This window comes from Poecile atricapillus, chromosome Z (assembly GCF_030490865.1).
Source record: "Poecile atricapillus isolate bPoeAtr1 chromosome Z, bPoeAtr1.hap1, whole genome shotgun sequence".
NCBI lineage: Eukaryota > Metazoa > Chordata > Aves > Passeriformes > Paridae > Poecile > Poecile atricapillus.
Window position 1 is genome coordinate 21,795,500 of NC_081289.1, and position 18,594 is coordinate 21,814,093.

The following is an 18,594-nucleotide window of genomic DNA, read 5'->3' on the forward strand; positions in this document are numbered from 1 at the left end:
CCCCACCAAATCAGTCTTCATTGGGAGATAGGGGAGTGGATTGCAATAGCCAGATATTGAGTGGGGGGTGTGTGAGCAATGGCCAGGGGAATTGGTGGGACTGGAGGTGCCGTGTGTGGTGAGCTCAGAGCTGCCAGAGGCAGGGACACGAGCTGGTTGCTGCGTATTAGCGTTGGGACATTTATCTTTGCCGTGCCAGACACATCAAGGGAAGCCGCCTCTGTAGGATGTGCGCAAGAGCCCAAGATGGCCCTCCTCCCCTGGGTGACTTCAAAGAGCTGTCCTCCTGCTCTGTTTTGAAGGTGTCTGCAAGCTGCTCAGCCCTGGATAGGGGTTCCTTTGTGGAGAGGCAATTAGCCCGAGCTCCATTTACATCTCCCAGTCTGGACTGACCTGCACAATGTCTGAGACTGTCCTTCATCCCCACTTTCTCTTACCTCACTGGCACTCTCTCTGTATCGTTTATAACCCCTGTGAACCAATGGGCTCTTCTCCCAAATCACAGCCCAATCCAAGTGTTGTCTCTTCTGCACAGACACAGTTCCAGGAGCGCCAGAGAGACCTCAGCCAGAGTCAGAACTCATTGCTTACTTCTGAGCTGTTCCTACCCACAGGATCTGAACCTGTTCTACCCTACCCCTGTGAGAGAGAAGTGTTCCAGTCTCTGTTCCTCCATTGGAGCTTGCTTCTGTCCTGGTTTTATCTCCAGTGAAACAGGCTCTCAAAAAGACTAGGGTCACATTTTGCTGTGGGTGGCAGGACAAGCTCTAGGGGAATTCAGCGCTGGTCCTGACAGGGCAGGCACATCTTCCCTTCCCTTACACTTGACATCAAAAAGAACATTTCTGGATATGAGCACCCATATTTTCATAATCTCAAGTTACAGTGTAACAGACCCCCTGGGGAGGCCATCTGCAGGTCCAGAGATAAGACCACCCCTCTGGCTTCCCTTTGCAGATGGAGCCATTTTTTATGTGTCCCTGAGCTTATCCTGGCTCAGTCACACCCCTAAGTGCTCTTTTGTGCTCTTACTTCTTCCCTAGCTGTGGAAGATAAACAAAATTTTGTCTTCTAGAGATCATGACAGCACCAGTTTTCTCTTGGGCTAAGAGAGAGCACTGGGAAGGTCTTGATTTCCTTATCTATTTCCCTACTGACTGACAAACCCAAGGCTAACTTCGCAGCACCATGCCCAGGAGGGAGGTCTCAGCATCCTGAGGAATGTTGGCTCCTGCAGACCTCAGGTGCAGGGGGCTTTGCAGGGTGTGGTGAGTGCTGGCCTGGGAAGAGGGGTGTCCCAGCCATGCCCAGGGGCCATGGGGCAGGCCACTGTCTGCCATGCAGAGCCCACCCCTGACTCAGAACCCATCCCTCATGCACACTGCAGCACCCTCCAGGCCTGCCTTGTGTCCCAGGTGACTCCAGGAGGGCAAGGGAGCACCTCAGAGGTGGTTGAATGGCAGCTGCAACTGAATTAGTTGGGTGGAGAAATGGACTACGAGAGGAAAAAACCCTCTTCCCACTTCCCCCCACCAGCAGTGGTGGCAAAGCTGAGCACAGGAGAAGAAGGCCCTGTCTGATCACCACAAACAACCTGCCCCTTTTTTCATCTGGTACCATTGCTGGTATCTTTATCCTGTATGAGCAAAGCACCACTCATTTGAGATGGATGCAGGATTAATATTTTTAGTTTATTTAGGTTAATTTAGATGGTTACATCTGAACATCAAAATGTCTTCTCTGACAGCTGCCAGCATGGTTTGAAGCAGCAGAGGGAGGTCCAAAATGCATTCCTGTGGACTGCTCCTGTGCTTAATCCCATTTTCAACAATTTCTGCATTCTTTGGGGAATTCTTTGGTCCCTTCTCCAAGGCTGCTGTCAGATGTAGGCATCTTAAGACATGCAGAGGAGTCCACCTGTGCCAAAAAGTCCTCCCTCCATCACAACCATTGGCCAGGGCCAATGTCCCTGTACAGGAAAGGGTCTCACAAAAACCTTCTTTGATCATCTGAAACTGAGCTGGAGATGAGGACACCAAGAAATGTCATCATAGTGGGACAGAAGAGAGGAAGGTTACTTAAAAGCTTAGCTGGGGATAGGTTACTCAGAGTAGCACTCCAAGACTTATGGAGTATGCAAAAGTAGAGCAAGCTGGGCTTTGTTGTGCATTTCTAAGTAAGGGCACACATTGGGAAGGGTTTCTTTCAGGCTCATAATCTTGGCTGGATGAGTAACAACCAGCCAGTGTGAGAGAAACTTTTTCTGTGCTGGGGAGCAACTCAGATGGGCATCCCGTCCTACCTGGGTATTTAATTCTGGTAGACTTGAGTGGTTACCATACAAGGAGGATTTACACTGGTCAGATAACGCAAAAAGCATTTTCCTACATAGCTGGAACTTTCTTTAAACCTGGAAATAAGAAGTCACCCATTAAGGAGTACTATTTAAAATGTGATTTATTTGTAGTATTTAAAGTACTTATGTACAAGATTACTTGTTCTGCGTGAAAATCTACTTTGCATACATTTCCTCTGCTTTTAAAATGCTGAACATTTAATTTTTTCTCATCTGTCTTGCTGAGCAGCCATGCTACGCTGCTTTGGCTGGAGCTATTGCTCATTTAAACCTGCATTAAAGGACAGAGAACCAGACATGTGGCATCAATAGTCTCTAACCATTCCACTTGCACATAAAAGAAAATCATGAGTCTTGGGCTCTCAATATCACTGTAGAACTATCGCCCCTGTCATTCATACCAACAGCCAGAAGCAGAGGAGCTTGGAAAGCTGTCTGAGGATTAGTTTGAAAGACTTTACCCTAGGGATGAAATTGTCTCTTTGTAGCATACAGTTACCTCATGGGTCCTATTATATTATAATATAACATAATATCATATGGGCTACTTTCACACTGAAAATACATGTCAAGTGGGATTGAAAGATCTAGAGAGACAATGTGATGAGAAAAAAAAAAAAAGGAATAAAAAGATGCTGAGATAAAAAAGGTTACTTCAAAGCACCAAAATGATACCATTTTGCATAAGCATATGTCTATTGAAAAGGGTTCCAGCTGGTAATCTTAGATTAATGTTATTACCCACTATATATAATGAAAAGAACTGTACTTTCTTATCTTCCTAAAGGATGATGCTTACATTAAAGCAGTATTGATTTTCGAACCATAAATAGAAAATTAGTACTATGGCAGGTATGAGACTCATGAGCCTTAAAATCCCTCTCCATCTTTCAATCCTCTAACAGAAATGTGACCCCTGAGCCATGTTAGTGTCATGATGCAAAATTGTTTCAAGCTGGAAATGTTGCTCAGCTTCGCTTTGCTCCATTCTGTTCCAATGCCAAGTCCCCTCCTTCAACCAGGGAGCTACAAGGCAACACTCTAAAATGTGAACCAGTCCAAGAGGGCATTTAGATGATTTGAGTGAAATTTATTGGATAAATACAGAAACAGCTTCCTGAACAGCAAAACTCCTCTGTCCATGCTCAGCCATTGAGTTAAGCTGGAGTCACCTTTGGTTCCGTTTGCTGACTCAGCTGACATATACTCCAGGAAAAACAAAACTGCTTTCACCTAAAAAAAGGGAGATTAAAGCTCAGACGGGCAGTGGAGATACAAAAAGGTGGTGTTACTTAGGACCTGTCTTGAAAGAGAACATGTTTGGGTTTGAATGCTGTTAGACTGGGACAGAGCTGACCCAGGTCTTCCATGGCTTTGGTGGGGACTCTAGCCACAGATGCAGTGAGTTCGGAGTTGGGAGGCTCTGTCATCTTCAGCTGCACTGTAACAGGCTTCTTCCTCTCCATTTCCAAGGTGCTGGTTTCCACCTTGTGAGACCAGAAAGTTAAGAGATACCTCTCAGGGAAGGACACACACACAAAAAAATGTGGCCTTCACACATCAGCCGTCCACTGTGAGTAGCTGCATATGTCCATGAAGAGAAATCTCCCTTTGTACCCTGAAAAATCTCCCTGTATACCCCAAAAGGTATAGAGTTTCAGACTCCATGGGAATCTTGGACAACTGGGAAGCACTGAGGGGAGAGTGACTGTGAGAGAAGGCATCACTCTGTTCATCATTGACATCCCACCCCTGGTCTCAGACCTCATGGGTTCAGCAGATTATAGCTCTGCATGGGGAAGATCTCCTTCTGCTAGCCTTTGGCACAAAATGTATACAGACTTCTTCCAGATTCCCAGGAAAAAGATAATTTTTATACATTAGTGAGAAAAAAATGGATTAGTGTCTGAAGGCCAGAAGAGTTGAGGGTCTCCTATAGATGTCTGTTTCTCTGCTAATCTCTAACAATTAAGATATATAAGTATTAATGCAGTACACTAGAAGATAATAGACTGAGGCTAGATCAAGACTGGCACTTGCACATGATAGCTTCTAGTCACTAGCAGGTTACAGCAAATCTTCATTTGATCTTCTGGAGGGCATTGCAAAGGATCCCAATCTCACCTGCAAAGGAAATAATCAGAGTAGTTAATTCCAGAACCAACACATTTCTAACACTCCTGTATGTTTTTACGCTTTATATCCATTCTCTTAAAGAATGAGGTGAGCAGGGAAGCACTGAACTGGACACGTTTATTAGGTTCTTATGGAGTTAGGTCTGCAGAGTCATCCTTTGCCTTCATTAGCCATAGGAGGCTGGCTCACAGGATCAGAGGAGCTGGCTCTCAGCAGGCCAGCCAATGTGAGGGGGAAGATGAGGAAGCTATGCTTCTCCTTCTCCTCCTTACTGAAAACAGCTAGAGCCACATGTCAGGATCCACCTCAAGGCCATCTGACTTTTTCTAGCATCTCCCCCAAAAATGGGTTTTTCAGATTTAACAAGTTACAGTCAAGCTTGTTGAAGCTTGGCTGGAATTGGGAAGTAATTTTTTCACGAGAAAGAAGATGTATGCTGCCTTATCTTGGATAGGCTCAGAGCATTAAATGCAACCAGATGGAATCCATCTTGTGGTTCCTATTTCTGGCCCAAGTTTTGAGGAATTCAAGGTAACAAATCTGCAGTTCCTTACTATTGATGGTGTCAGCTAAGTTCTTCAGCTGCTTTGCATTGTCCAAGACTTCAATCCTCTGTGTGTAGGGATTATAGCGAACAGAGAAAGGACGAGGGATTGTTTGAGCAAATTTCCTGAGGGAAAAAACATAAACAAATGTACAGTTGAATTTATTTTTTTTCCCTAACTCTTTTCTTGGTCTGTGCATTTGTTGATTGTGAGGATAAGAAAATCTATGGGAGGAAATAACTGAAATTCCTACTGACTGATCTGAGACCTACAGTGTTCTGCAGCTCCCTTGTAACTGCATTTGTCCTTACCACCTGTTTTTTTCTGAATAAGACTAACTAAGCTATTGGCATGGCAACACTGCTCCTGGTACAGGCCAGCTATGTAGCAACTGGGATCTGCCGAGCTTGAAAACCTCATCTTCCTTTCGTTACTGCAAAATGTAGGAATTCTAATCCAAGTGTGAGCTCCAGGAGAATTAAGGCCAAGGGTCTATCCTGGCATGCCAAGGAGCAAGCAGAGACCTAACTTCTGACATGTTCTAGCTCTTAAATTACCTGGTAGCTTTCAGGGAATTTAAGAGCTAGACGGTAGCTAAGGGAATGAAGCAGCATTCTCTGTTGCAAAATAGTTAAATCCATGTCAGAATCATTAAGATTTTGGTGTCTTGGGAAAAATACTAATTTGCATAACCACAGAACTGTGGAAAGAAGGGCTCTGAATGGGATGAGATGGTCAGAGCTATTGTTCCAGGCTCCTTGTAGACCCCAGCAGGATACTGGCTTATATATCTGCTTTGGATTACTGAAGTTATTGCTGAAAGAGGAAGGGAAGCACGCAGGAGTTGATTATGGAGCCATACTACACAGACTGTGACTCAGCAGGGTAAATCCCATACAACTAGAACAGTGGAATATGCTGGATGCCACCCCCACAAAGCTTCTTCAGTTTAAACCTTATTATCACCAGCTAAGGACATTGTCTCAATCAGAATTCAGTATGGGCAGGTCACTAGGTGTGAGAGTGAAAAAATATTACATTGACTATGATGAATTTAGCAGCATTGGTCTATTTTTTCTAAGAGGAGAGATCACATTAGAAGATGGCTTTCCTAAATCTCATCTGAAGATCCCAGTTAGAAGACGAATGCCTTAAACTGAGATCTTTTAGGTCAATCTCAGAATAATTTTTCAGAAAGGTATTCTGTGACCCACAAACATGCATGTCTAGATTCAAGTCACTAACACAGGCACTAGACCAACCCCCAGAACTTCTATTTTAACCATTTTTTCAATTAGGTCACTGAAACGAGTGAAAAAAAGCTCCAAGATATTTTGTTTCAGCTAAGTAAAGCAGGATTTTCCACTTCCTCAAGTGGAAAGCACAGCCCAGAAGAGAATGCCATCTTTCCCAGGTATTTCCCCAGAGAAAAGGGCACAAGGAAAAGCTTCAGACTTATGACAATTAAGGAAGCAGCAGGGGAGAGAGCTAGGAAGACCTCAGAGCTGGGGACCCTGAGGTAGCAGAGTATCTTGGGATGTAACACAATTTATCTGTGAATGATAGAGGAAGATAAGGGACTGCAGGTCTGGAACAAGTCCAGCATCTCCAAGTGAAAAACATGTTGAGTGTGAACCCAGGTTAACTCCCAGTGGCTTGACTAACACCCAGAAATATGGTGGTGTGTTGGTGTTTTAACAGGAATAGGAATGCTGTCAAGGTGAAAACCAAGACAAACACCAACACAAGCTGAGCCATTCCCATTTGAAGAATCAGAGCTGAACCTGGACATAACTTCAGAGAAAAAGGAGTAGATAATACAAGATATTTTTGGTTTTTTTACAAGAACTGCTAATTCTAGTAATGGCAAAGTTACTTGGTTTGCATTAGTTAGCCAGATTTGACCTTAAATGTTGGTATCACTGCAGCTGAACAGAATTTTTTTTTGTTGCATTTTGGTTAGACAGACGAAGCTCTTAGTTACACTTAGGACAAATTCTTGTCTTCATGCATAAGGTATATTCCTGTTACTACTCATTTTTCCCCAAGATTCTGAGGATATAAAATGTTTGTTATCATTAAGTATTGCACAAATTTTTCTAATGCCTCTCAAAACATGATTGTCAACCCGAGACCCATTATGGCAATGAGATTCACTGTATTTGCAGCAGGAAAGAATGGGTTCTTCTCTGGAATGACTGGAGTACCTTAGTTTTTCTTTTGCATCTTTAAAACTTTCAGCAACATAGTAGATAGGCTGGAACTCAGTAACAGGGTACTTCTGCACAGAAGTCTTCTCCAGGACAAGAGGCTGAATCTCAGGCTTACTTGATAAACAATACTATGAACAAAAAGGTAAGAAATTTATTTCAGTGTAAGAGTGTTCGAATTTGCTATGAAAGAAATAAAGAGCCACCCCATTTCAGACAGGGAAGAGTTGCTCCTGTGGTATACAGTGATAAAGTCACTTACTGGGAAAGAAGGGGATGTGAGTTCCCTGTGCATCCATACACCTACACATATATCAGAGCTCTATAATGAAATACTACATTTCATGCTACATCTATGCACAAAGTATGAAGCAAAACCAAAGATCCAAAGACATTTCAAAAATAAATCTGAATAATTATAAACATATTTGAAATATTTTTCTAGAACACACCTGCAGCTCCCCAAATGAAGACAGAAGCCCTGCACCATATGCCTTGAGAGAATCTCCTTCCTTACATAGTCCAAACTCCACTGTAAACCAATAAACCTGGAAAGAAAATGAGACAGAAACTTACAACTCCTTGATAAAAAGTAATATGTGTACACCATTTATTTGAATACATCTGGGGTTTTCATTTCTATGCAAAATGTTGCCCTGTGTCAAATTGAAGTGTATAAATGCAATAAATGTCTGAATTCAGACTAAAATTCTTCTCCTGGGAGAAGCACAGCACTAGATTCTTTCTGAGAATCAGTTCAGTTCCATGACAAACAAAGCTGTGTTTTACTGTGCTTATCTTTGTCAGCAGGGACAATGAAATTATAGCAATAAAGCTTTCCTTTGGCTGGCCAACCCTGGAAGTTTGAACCTTAGTTTAGAAAAATTAGAGTTCTGCTTCACACAGGGCATCTGACTGCAGCAGGGGCGTGAGCAGGCGCTGTTGGTGCCGTAGGGAATGAAGATGGAGTGTGGCCTAATTTGACTCCTGGGTCTGTCCTTTTGAAGGGATACCTGCCCTGGCTCAGAAAAAACTGCCCCATCTATCAGAAGTGTCGAAGCTGGTGGAATTCTTTGCCCAGATGGCCTCCATTTGGCACTGGGGACACTAATCTCAGAGGAGGATCCCTGGTTTTGTTCAAAGTTTGCAGCCCTGGGTCTCAGTAGTCTCAGAGTAACACCCAGGTGATCTATGCTGACTACAGAGGATATTGCCTGCCTGGCGAAGTGGAAGAGATGCTTGAAGGTAAAACAAATACAGAAGCTGCCTCTTGAAATTTCCTGTGGGGATGTAGTAACATATAATCTTTTCTTGCCCAATATGTTTGTGCTGGAGGAAATCTAGTTTGGGCTTCTGTGTTTAATCACAACTGTCACTTTGAATAAGGGGTGCCAAAGCTATTTTCCTTTAGTGCAACTGTTTCAGGGTGGGGTTTTCCAATCATGGTCTTCACTCTGATCCCATTCAGCTCTATGGGAGTTCTATCAGTGACTTCAGTGGCAGCAGAATTAAGACAACACAGGGTGCTTTGGAAAATTGAGCTCTCATTTATTAAATTACCGTAGCAAGTTTCTCGATGAAATCATCTGGAGCACCCAGAGATGCCAGTCCAATTTCCTGTAACAATAAACCATTATTCTTCAAGCTGTTTATTGCAAACATTCTTCCTGCCCCGTCTTATGTAATTGCTCACATTTTAAATGTTACCATTGCTTACTGCCACACACAAATGTTTACAGGACATGTTCCTATCATGCAAGATCAATTTTAAACCAGAAATCTCTCCAAAAATGAACAAAGAGTCTTGTCCAAATGTCATTTACAAGGCATGATCCTTTGTGCCTGGTACAAAGCCCGTTGAGGTCAAATAAAATTTTCCTCTTGCTTTGACAGGCTTTTGATCAAGTCTACAATGAACATCTGAGAGCATGATAGGGACAAAAGGAGGCAAATCAATCACACCTACACACCTTATATATTCCTCTTTGTTTTGATGGGTCCTGATTAAAGGAGCTTTCCTGGAGGCTTGAATGAGCTGTTTTTTTCTGAATGACAGGGCATGATTTGAAAGAGCTTATTCATACCTTGGGAGCTAAAGATTTTTCCAGGAGGCATGCAACAGTTGGATTTAAAACACACATATGAGACCACATATAACCAGGTTCCTTTCTCGATTTGCTCTACTGAGGACTGCACAGTGCAAAAGTCAGAGGGTTCCCCCCACACACAGCACAGGCATTGGACCAGCTTCTCACCATGTCAAATCCTAGTAAGCCAAGGTACAGTAGGGCTTATCTGGAAGGAAACACCAGTTCTGGGAAAGGGCTAAGCCTGAAGACAATACTGAGAACTTACTAATTAGATCACACTGACTTTTGTCTTTTGAGATGTTACATTAAGCCTACGTTCTCTCCCTCCATTCCCTTTTTCTTACTTCTTGCCTTTTCTTTCCTTCTTTCTTTTAACCTTCTTTCCTTTCTTTTTTCTCCCTCTCCCTCCTCTGTTTCTCTCTTTCATCTGTCAGTCTTTCTGTCTTTATGCCTTTCTGTCTTCATGTATTTCCATGTTTTCTGGTAGGATGCAGCCAAAAGTTTACTGCTTCACCAGGCCTTGGCTTCTTTTCCAGAGACATTAACACTACCAAAAAGGAATCTCCTCTCCAGCCTTCTCCCATGTTAACAGCTGAGACAGTTCCTCACTTTACTCAGCCTCCAATGTCACTTCAACAGAAAACAAAACAAAATCTCCACTTTCCCTAACATTTGAATATCATGGTGAGGTAATAATCCATCTGACTCATGAGCTACGTGACTTCACTCAGAAGGATCAACATCTGCAGGGAGGTTTTAAGATGATGGCTTCACAGCACCTGTCAAAAAGCAACTCACTCAAGATCATGCTTGGAGTGGGACTTTATGATTTCACCTATGTGAATTGTGTCCAGATTTCAAGCAATAAACAAGCCATCTTGGCCACTCTTACACAGTATGCTTAAAGGTGACTCTTCATCACCCTTCACAGCTCTTGGATCATGCTCTGAATTACTGTGTGTTTGACTATATAAATAATATAACCTCCAAGTAACTTACCTGGGAGAACTGAGCAAAACTGGGATCAGCAAAAAGCGGCACGTGTCCTAGCAGCTCATGACAAATATCACTGCAGGAAAACATGACATCTGAATAACTGTGATTCAGGAAAAGTCCAGAAATGCTGGAAAAAATGCCCTAGAGCCAGCACACAGTCAAGAGTGCAGTGCATTTGCTCCTACAAAGCAGATATCATTCACAGGAAAACATTTTCCTCTGAAGCTTTTCTTGTGATGGAAAGGCATGCAAATCCCAGGGGTTTTGTATTTTTTGTGTCATACATCCCTCAGCAGCAGGGACTGTTGGATTTTTTCAAATACAGGGAAGTGATGGGAAGGGGGTAAGATGTCCAAAAAGGCCAAGTCTGTGGAAGACATTTCAACCTGGCATGATGACAATGGGGTAAGGAGGAAGGAAAACAAGAAAAATCAAAAAGAGAAAAAAAGAAAGGGAAAAGAGTTTGTGAAAAGTAGGAAGCAAAAAAAAAAACAAGGAGGAATTGCAACAATATGAAGCACAATAAGCAATCTGTTTTAAAAATGGCAAGTGGAAAAGGACAATGGACAGGGACAGAGAGAAACACTCCAAAAATTAAAAAGAGATGGGTTAAATGGTCTGGGCTTCTCCTATCTTACTGCCAGGAGCTTGCTTGCAACAGGTTGAGTCCTTGCTGCACTACTTGAGTGCTAATAGCTTAGCCAAATGCCCTTGTGCACTGCTCTCTTGCATCCCAGCCACCACACAAGCAAGCCTTCACTAGCAAAATGATCTCATCTGCCCCAGGAGAACTTGCAGAAGTGGATGCAGACTGTTGAACAGACTAGAAACACTGCATATGTGTTTTCAGAAGAGAGCAGTGCCTTGGCTGCTCTCCCTTAGCTCTGCTCCCAGGAGTGCTGCAGAGTCCCTTGCAGTTATTCCCAGCTGGACTGACCCTGCTGCTGGTGTGCTCCAGCTTTACACCCTCGGTGTGCCAGAGTACTTACGGCTCTGGGGTGTACATGGGCTTGGAGCCATGGCGGATGTACTGCGTAGAGTGGAACACTCGGAACGCCAGCCCAGCCAGGAAATCCCGAGAGGAGAGCAAGCCTGCAACAGGGCGCAGCCGAAACCCAGTGCAGCCTGAAGGGACAGAGAGACAGCATCTTAAAAACAGCTGATATGTTTGATTTAGCCTTCTCCAGACTCCTCACAGCAGGAAAAGTTTGTTGATGGTTGATTTGGGGTTTTTTTTTTAATCTCCTTATGTTAAATAGAGTTTAATTGCAAGCAATTTTCTGCCCAGGTATACCACCAGCACAGTATCTGAGCATCTGTCCCATTGTACCCCTGGAAGCATTAGAGAAGGACCTGGGACACAGGCTAAGTGATGCGCCCAAACATCATAGGGAACCTTTGATAAATCAGGGATTGTTTTTCCTTCTCTGGAAGCACCACCCCCCACTGATGGTTGAGACCTTTCATTTCATTTGGTTCTTTTAGGTGCTTTGAACTTACTCTGCAAGAAATTTGAAACATCTTCAAGCTGGGGAATATTGTCCTCCCTATAGCCACAGTACTTCTCCAGCAGTGGGAACACGTGGTTGTGTTCATAGCAAGCATGAGTTGGATACAGACTCTTCAGCTCCCTGAAGACAGTGCCCCAAGTTTTCTTTTCTTCTTCTGTATAGGTGACACGAGGAATCGGTTGGCCACTAGAAAGAAAATGGATACCCTCAATAGCAGCCACAGAAAATGTCCTATTCCATCAACATCATGCTCTTTGTCTTTTCCCACTTGCCATTTACAAAACATGTAAATGTTCTTCATGTTGCAGCTTTACTAGGGCTGGCCAGGAGCTGCTGGTGCAGGAGGGGAGATGCTTTTGGGCTGCCACGCAGGTGCAAAAGGAGCCTCACTTGTCCCTAGGCACTGGCTGGAAAGGACTCTACTGATCTTGGCTGAGATAATGGCCTTTAGACAATGCTCCTTGCATTATTGTGTTAAAAATAAATCAGTGCTTTTTTTGTCTTTTAAAGGCATTCTTCTAAAATACTTGCTGGCTGTTGATTCCAATTTATTTTCCTTCTAGATATGAAGGAGCTGTTTTACTTGCTGTAGTGAGCATTATATTAATTATTTTTGTAAACACATGAAACCATCAGATCCATAAAACTCTGTTGCAGTGGCAGAGAAATTCTGATCTGTTCTCTGTGCCATAAGAGGCACAGACTTCAGCCAGTTGGACTTTATAATTGTAAGGAGTACTTATGAGTTAAATCCCACCCTCAGGCCTCCATGTGCTTAGTTGAAGCTAACAGGAGTTGTACATCACTAGCAGTGCAGTTTGGCCTCCTGTGAATAACCAACTTCTTAGCAATAATGTTAAGGTCATAGGTGAACCCAGCAGCTTTGAAAAATCAAAGGGGTTTAAGTAACTTAATAGGGTTAACAGCACTGCTAGAATAACTCTGAAGCTTTCCAAGCTCCAGAGATCCATTGTAAAACTCTTGATGACACCCCACCATCTCCCACTCCCTCATTTTTTTCTTGAGCCTCAGGGCAGCTCCTCTGGAGAACCATCACTTTCTGTCTCTCTATATCAGTTCTCCTTGATCTGTGGAGCTTTAAACACGTTGAATTATGAAGATTGCTGGGGGATTTTTTGTTCCTACAGCACTCCTAAATAATTCTCAACCACTTTCCAGGGCTACAGGGGGAAGCTCTGTCTTAAAAACCTTTCAAATTTTAATTAAAAAAATTTTCTAGGGTCAATGGGGCCAGAAGCAAAGTAAGGCAGAGGGAAAAGGCAAGCTAAAAGCAAAGAAAAGAGAAGTCAGGGAAATTGAACATTCAACAAAAACAGTGGGTAAATCTATCACGAGAGGAGGCAAAATAGCAAAGGAGAAGTAGAGACAAACAGCACAAAGGAAAAGGACAGAACAGATGCAAAAGAAGGGATACAGAAAAAGATTAAATTAATATTAGGAAGAATACAACACAAGCAAGCACTGACCCATCTCACTGTTGCAGCTGTGTAGCACCTTCACTACTTAAGAACCCTTGCTTTTTCAGTGAAGCCTGATAACTTTGGTTGTGCCTCTCCTGCCCACTTCTCTGTATCTTCTGTGGGATATCAAAGAATGGACAATAGATCTGTTCACATCTGGACACCAAATCTTATCCAAATTTTCTAGCTATAAACTGGATTTCAGACTTTTTTTCACCTGACACTTTGTACTTTCCACCTACCAGTCCTATTTTGTCTCTTATTTTTTGATTATTAGCTCTTTGGCTCAGGGGCTATCTTTTGATCCTGTGCAAAGCATAGCCCAAGATTTACAATATATGTTAATTTTTTCTTTGCAAACACACTTTTTACCAGTCCAGCAAGAATCAGGCCCAATAGTATTGACCTATACATGTGAGTGTCTCCGGGAACATATTTTTTTTTTTTTCCTTCAGATCTGATCATTGAAAGCAATCAAATAAGCCTGTTCTGACTGAATTTATCATCTCTATTAATTTATTTTTCTTGGGAAATGAAAGCCTAAATTGCTGATTGCAGCTGGATTAGGCATGATAAAAGTAGGGTAACAGACACAGGATTAGCAGCAGAACCATAAGCTACTCATTATTTTAATAGTGTATGCAGATCCTGCTTTAATGTTAATGATAGGCACTCCTCCCTCAGCCCCAGTTCAATGGGGAATACCAGATTTATTCAATGCTCAGGTCTTTGTAGTAGCAACAGTCTGCTGCTCAATTAGAGAACAAAGCTGGGAAAGAGGGGTGTTGTGGGGAGAGAAGGGAGATGTCTCCTCTGAACGTGTGCCTGGAACAATTTACTTTTGTTTTGCTGCGATTTGGGGATAAATGCACGAACGGGAAGATTTAAACACATGGCAGAGAAAAGCCAACAGCAGGAGGATGCTTGTGGAAAAGCAGGGCTGGCCAGCAGGGTGAGCAGCCTAGGAGAGGGCAGGAGATGAGGGCTTGCTTTCTGCCCATGCCGTGGGCACTCACTGTCTGTAGTTGTAGGCGATATCTGCAAACTCCTTCCTCCGGGCCCGGTACACGGGATCTTTGAACCCCTGAAGAGAAATGGCCACGGTCAGCCCACGCCTAAGTGCAAAAGGTGAAGAGCCTTCCTCCCAGAGAGCACCCTCGGGTGTGGCTGGTGCATGCAAGTGCAGCAAGGTCGGTGGGAAAGCTGCCTCCGTTCTGCCAGGCTCCGCTCCCGCAGGGCACCGCTCCCTCCCGGGCTGCAGAGCCGCCGGAGCAGCCACTCAGCCACAGCTCCTCTCCACCCCTCGTCCCCCAAGCCTTTTCGTTTTCTCATTCTCATTTCCTATAATATAGGTAAACTGTTCCTTTACAGCAACAATGAGGTGCTCCTGGCGAGAGCAACCCAGAATTATCAGTGCTTGGATAACCATGCCCTTCTGGTTTCCCGTGGAGCTTGCTGCTGTCCCTGGCACAGCTGGGCTGCTATAGAGGAGCAGAATCAAAACACATTAGAAACACAAACATCGATTCAATCGGACCTTTTAGGCAGATTTTCATCATGAACCACGCTTAAAAGTGCTCATTTTCCAACTGCTGGAGGATCAGTAGCCATTTAGCAGGCCAAAAAACCCTACTTGTAGTACAAATTCAACCATTTGAAGACAATTAATGACTACAAAGACTGCCTAATAGACCTTGTGGCTGGGAGCTTGACCTTTGCAGCTAATTAGCAACAAACCCAAGGATAAGAAATAAAACCTCTAAATCTTCATCTGGGATAACCATTCTTCTACCCCAGTGTGCCTGCTGTTTAGATTAAAAGATCCTCAGGACTAGGAGTGCCTTCACCAGCTGGAATGCAGAAACATCCTCCTTCCAAGCCAGGATGCCCTTCTGCAGGACAAATTGGAACAGCTCCTGGGTGCTGCAGCAGTCCATAAACATTTCTCTTAGTGCTGAATGGCACAACTGGACTGAGGGGCCATAAAACACAACCAAGTACAGGAGGCAGCTGCAGTGGAGTGTAAATTCAAGGGTGTGAATCAAAAAGAGGTAACCAATGGCTGAAAAAAAATGCACTGTTCAAGATTAACCTGTCATGGAGGTCATTGTTATTAAATTCCATGCATCACTTAGCTACTAAAAACACGGTCTACTTTAATTTCTCTTTTTCTGCACTCTGTGGACTGTCACGCCTGTTTACCCCAGCAGCTGGCTTTCTTTTTTAAGGCACAAGTGCTCACTAACTAATTCTAGGAACCGGAGGAGAGATGCTTCATTCCTTTTTATATATTTTTTTCTTTTCTTCTGGTTCTTTTTTCACATACAATCTTGGTCTATTCCCGCATGACACACAAGGGGGCCATTGGCTCAGTGTACCTCCTTTCATTCTGCCTTTCATATGACCACAGTGAACATCATGAATCATTGTGCATGGTACATAACACGTCTCGAATTAAGCAATAGGTAGTGAATAACTAATCACCCCATCTCAATTAAACTAATAGCAGCAATTTTTGGTGCGCTGCATGTAATTTATTTATAATCACCCTATCTCAATTAAACTAATAGCAGCAATTTCTGGTGCACTGCATGGAACTCAGCGTGTTTTGACAAATGAAAATAAGTTGTTGTTTGCTTGGAGAGGGAATAGAGGCAGAAAATATTCTTGTATCTGAACAACCAAAAAACCACAAAACAAATTTTTTTATCAGCTAAGTCAATGAAAAAAACTTTCTGATGCTACCATTTAAACCACAAACTTTTTGAACCAAGAACCTTTTCTTTTGTTGTGTTTCACCATAAAAGTACCGTGTGAGATTTAGCATCCACATAACAATACACGGAGCTAAGTCATGTGTACATAATCAAGGATGAAAAAAGTCTTTCTTTCTCTGGGCTATGATATGTTGCTTCTTTTTCTTGTTAGTGATACGTAAAGTGAGCCTGAAATCACTACTACATCAGAGCCTCCTGGGAAGACTAGATGTGTCCCTGCAGTGGCCCTGTGCTCTGAAAACCACAACAACTTTTAAGATCTCCTGGCATTTGCTCAATTACAACAGCCTTTGGTTTGATTTATTCCATAACCAGGGATTGGGCTGATTGTAACCCTAGAAATGTGGTAGCCTTCTTGTCCTGTACCATGTGAGATTCAGTCTACTAGATCTGTACTAAAGGAAGCACATATAAATGAGAGAAACATCAGTGCCAATAATTGGAAAAAAAAGCTAAAAATAATTCTTACAGGATGATCAGCATCCAATTCTGCTCCATAGCTTAGGATCTGATTGGCAAACCTGTCCAGCTCCTGGATACTTCTTGGGAACCATGGTACTGCAAAACAGAAAATAAATATAGACTGGTATCCTCTTTGTTACTTGATTTTGGGCTGCCTTCTGACATTTTCATCCTTTCATCATATATATAAAGAACCATAGGCAAGGGGCTAAATTCTTTCAATCCTTTCCCCCATAGTAGGAAACAAGAACAAACCAAGGAAACTGACTTGAGTTTGTGACTGTTTTACACTGTTGGAAGAATACAGAACATCAAGAGCATCTGACCCTTGGTGCAGAGCTAGCTTGTAATGTTTATGATGTTCTGTTTATTACTTCTGGTCTCTTGGCTTATCAAAATGCAGAAAATTTTCACAATAAGCCAGAATAATCCCTTTCAAGGGAACAAAAAGAAACCCCACAATAAGGATAAAGAATTTTTGGACTGTCTGAAACACTCTAAGACCCACTTGAGCTAGGATTCTGAAACAAAACTATAAATGGCATCCTAATACCTCAGACTAGTGTCACGTCACTGCAGTCATTACACAATAATGCATTAATTTGATTAACTTCCTTGGTCTGGTTCTCTACTGCCTTGCAACTCATTTTCTGTGTGCACTGTCTCAGGCACAGCAAGCATGTGAGAAGGGACTGTGTTGGCCACACAGAGTGTAATGCCTATGTGACCCTCTCGTTACAGAAGGACATCAGGTGAAGGACAAAGAGGAATCACAGGGATTTCCAGATGTGATGTGTTGAGATAAGAAAAGAGTAAGTCAAGCATCTTCACAGCAATTCAATACAAGGACTGAACAGGGGCAGCCTCTATCAGTAAAAAGTTTGCAATTCATTGAAGCTTTCTTGTACTAATGGGTGTTGTTTGCTCAGCCAGTGCTTGGAAAACAGCTGATTCCCCTCTGTGGCTCTCTGCTCAGCTGGGAGTGCCCACGCTGGGCCTTATCTCCCCATCTTATTTTGGGGGCTGTGCCAAGTGAACCTGATCCTCGGCCAGCAGCTGCTGAATGAGTTCTCCACCTTGCCTTGGTGATGGGGCTCACCCCAGACCTGCTGGACCACCTACAGCATAAGAGGATCTCTGTCTCCAGGACTATCCAGCCGTGCTCACAGCGGTGGGTTTCTGCCGGGCACCTGCACCGAGGCGCTGGAGCAGCAACAGCGGCTCTACAGGGCTCGCTTTGGGGGCCGCTGCTCAGCCCCAGGCAGAGAGAGGGAGAGAGAGCCCACTCCCCTGACTGCTGTCCCATCTCCAGCCTGGCTCCATGCCGGGAGCCCAGGCGGCTGCTGGCCAGGAAGCTGCCGGAGCTTGCCGGGGTGCAGGGACCCGCCGCGGGGCTCAGCGGTACCCCCGGCCGTGCCTTCTCCCAACCCAGCAGAAGCGGGATTTGGTCTGCCTCTCTCCGGGATGCGCAGGCTTCTCTTTGCCCGAGAAACCAGACCTGAGCAAGTCACTAGATGGCAGCAGCAGACCCAGGAAGGTCCCCAAATGGGTTTCTCTGCTGCTAGATGTGCCGCTCGAGAAACAGCTCTTAGCTGCTCGAGAAACTCTCTCTCCCCTCTCTGTTAGAAAGTTTCCTGCACCTCCAACCCCTTCACTTAAACTAGTCACAGGGGGGAGTAAAAAAAAGGTGTGTTTGATCCATAGAGACCCATTTGATCCATGGTTACTACATACACCATGTCCTGCCCATTTTCTATCTGGGTTTATCTCCTGGCTGTATCACTGAGCTTAGTGTGATGGTGGGGAATTGCTTCATTGGGCTTCAGACTCCCCACTACCAGCCTGGGGTTAGGCACACTGGTGAATGGTTTTGTGTTAGGCACTGGGGAAAAAAAAGCTGCCTGGCAGCCCCACAGCAAAGGATTTGTCAGTGCTGTAGAGAAAACCACTCTTCTCAGGGATGCACCATGACCTGAAGGGTCCAGGCTGTGTAGAAAATTGGTGGGGGCTGAAGTCTGCACTGGATTTCA

The 18,594-nt window shown here is 43.8% G+C and overlaps 1 protein-coding gene across 1 annotated transcript in view; it reads right to left on the reverse strand.

Moving 5' to 3' along the window:
* Positions 1–1,672: 1,672 nt before the first annotated feature.
* Positions 1,673–18,594, reverse strand: part of LOC131573234 (phenylalanine-4-hydroxylase-like) — a 34,580-nt gene continuing 17,658 nt past the window's right edge. Inside the window, exons 4-13 of the mRNA XM_058826982.1 lie at positions 16,572–16,660; positions 14,342–14,409; positions 11,834–12,030; positions 11,323–11,458; positions 10,337–10,406; positions 8,808–8,864; positions 7,700–7,795; positions 7,245–7,378; positions 5,047–5,162; positions 1,673–4,480 (exon numbers count right to left, since the gene is read on the reverse strand). Coding sequence (XP_058682965.1) covers positions 4,437–4,480; positions 5,047–5,162; positions 7,245–7,378; positions 7,700–7,795; positions 8,808–8,864; positions 10,337–10,406; positions 11,323–11,458; positions 11,834–12,030; positions 14,342–14,409; positions 16,572–16,660 — 1,007 coding nt within the window. The 3' untranslated portion in view covers positions 1,673–4,436. The remainder of the gene's footprint in view (positions 4,481–5,046; positions 5,163–7,244; positions 7,379–7,699; positions 7,796–8,807; positions 8,865–10,336; positions 10,407–11,322; positions 11,459–11,833; positions 12,031–14,341; positions 14,410–16,571; positions 16,661–18,594) is intronic.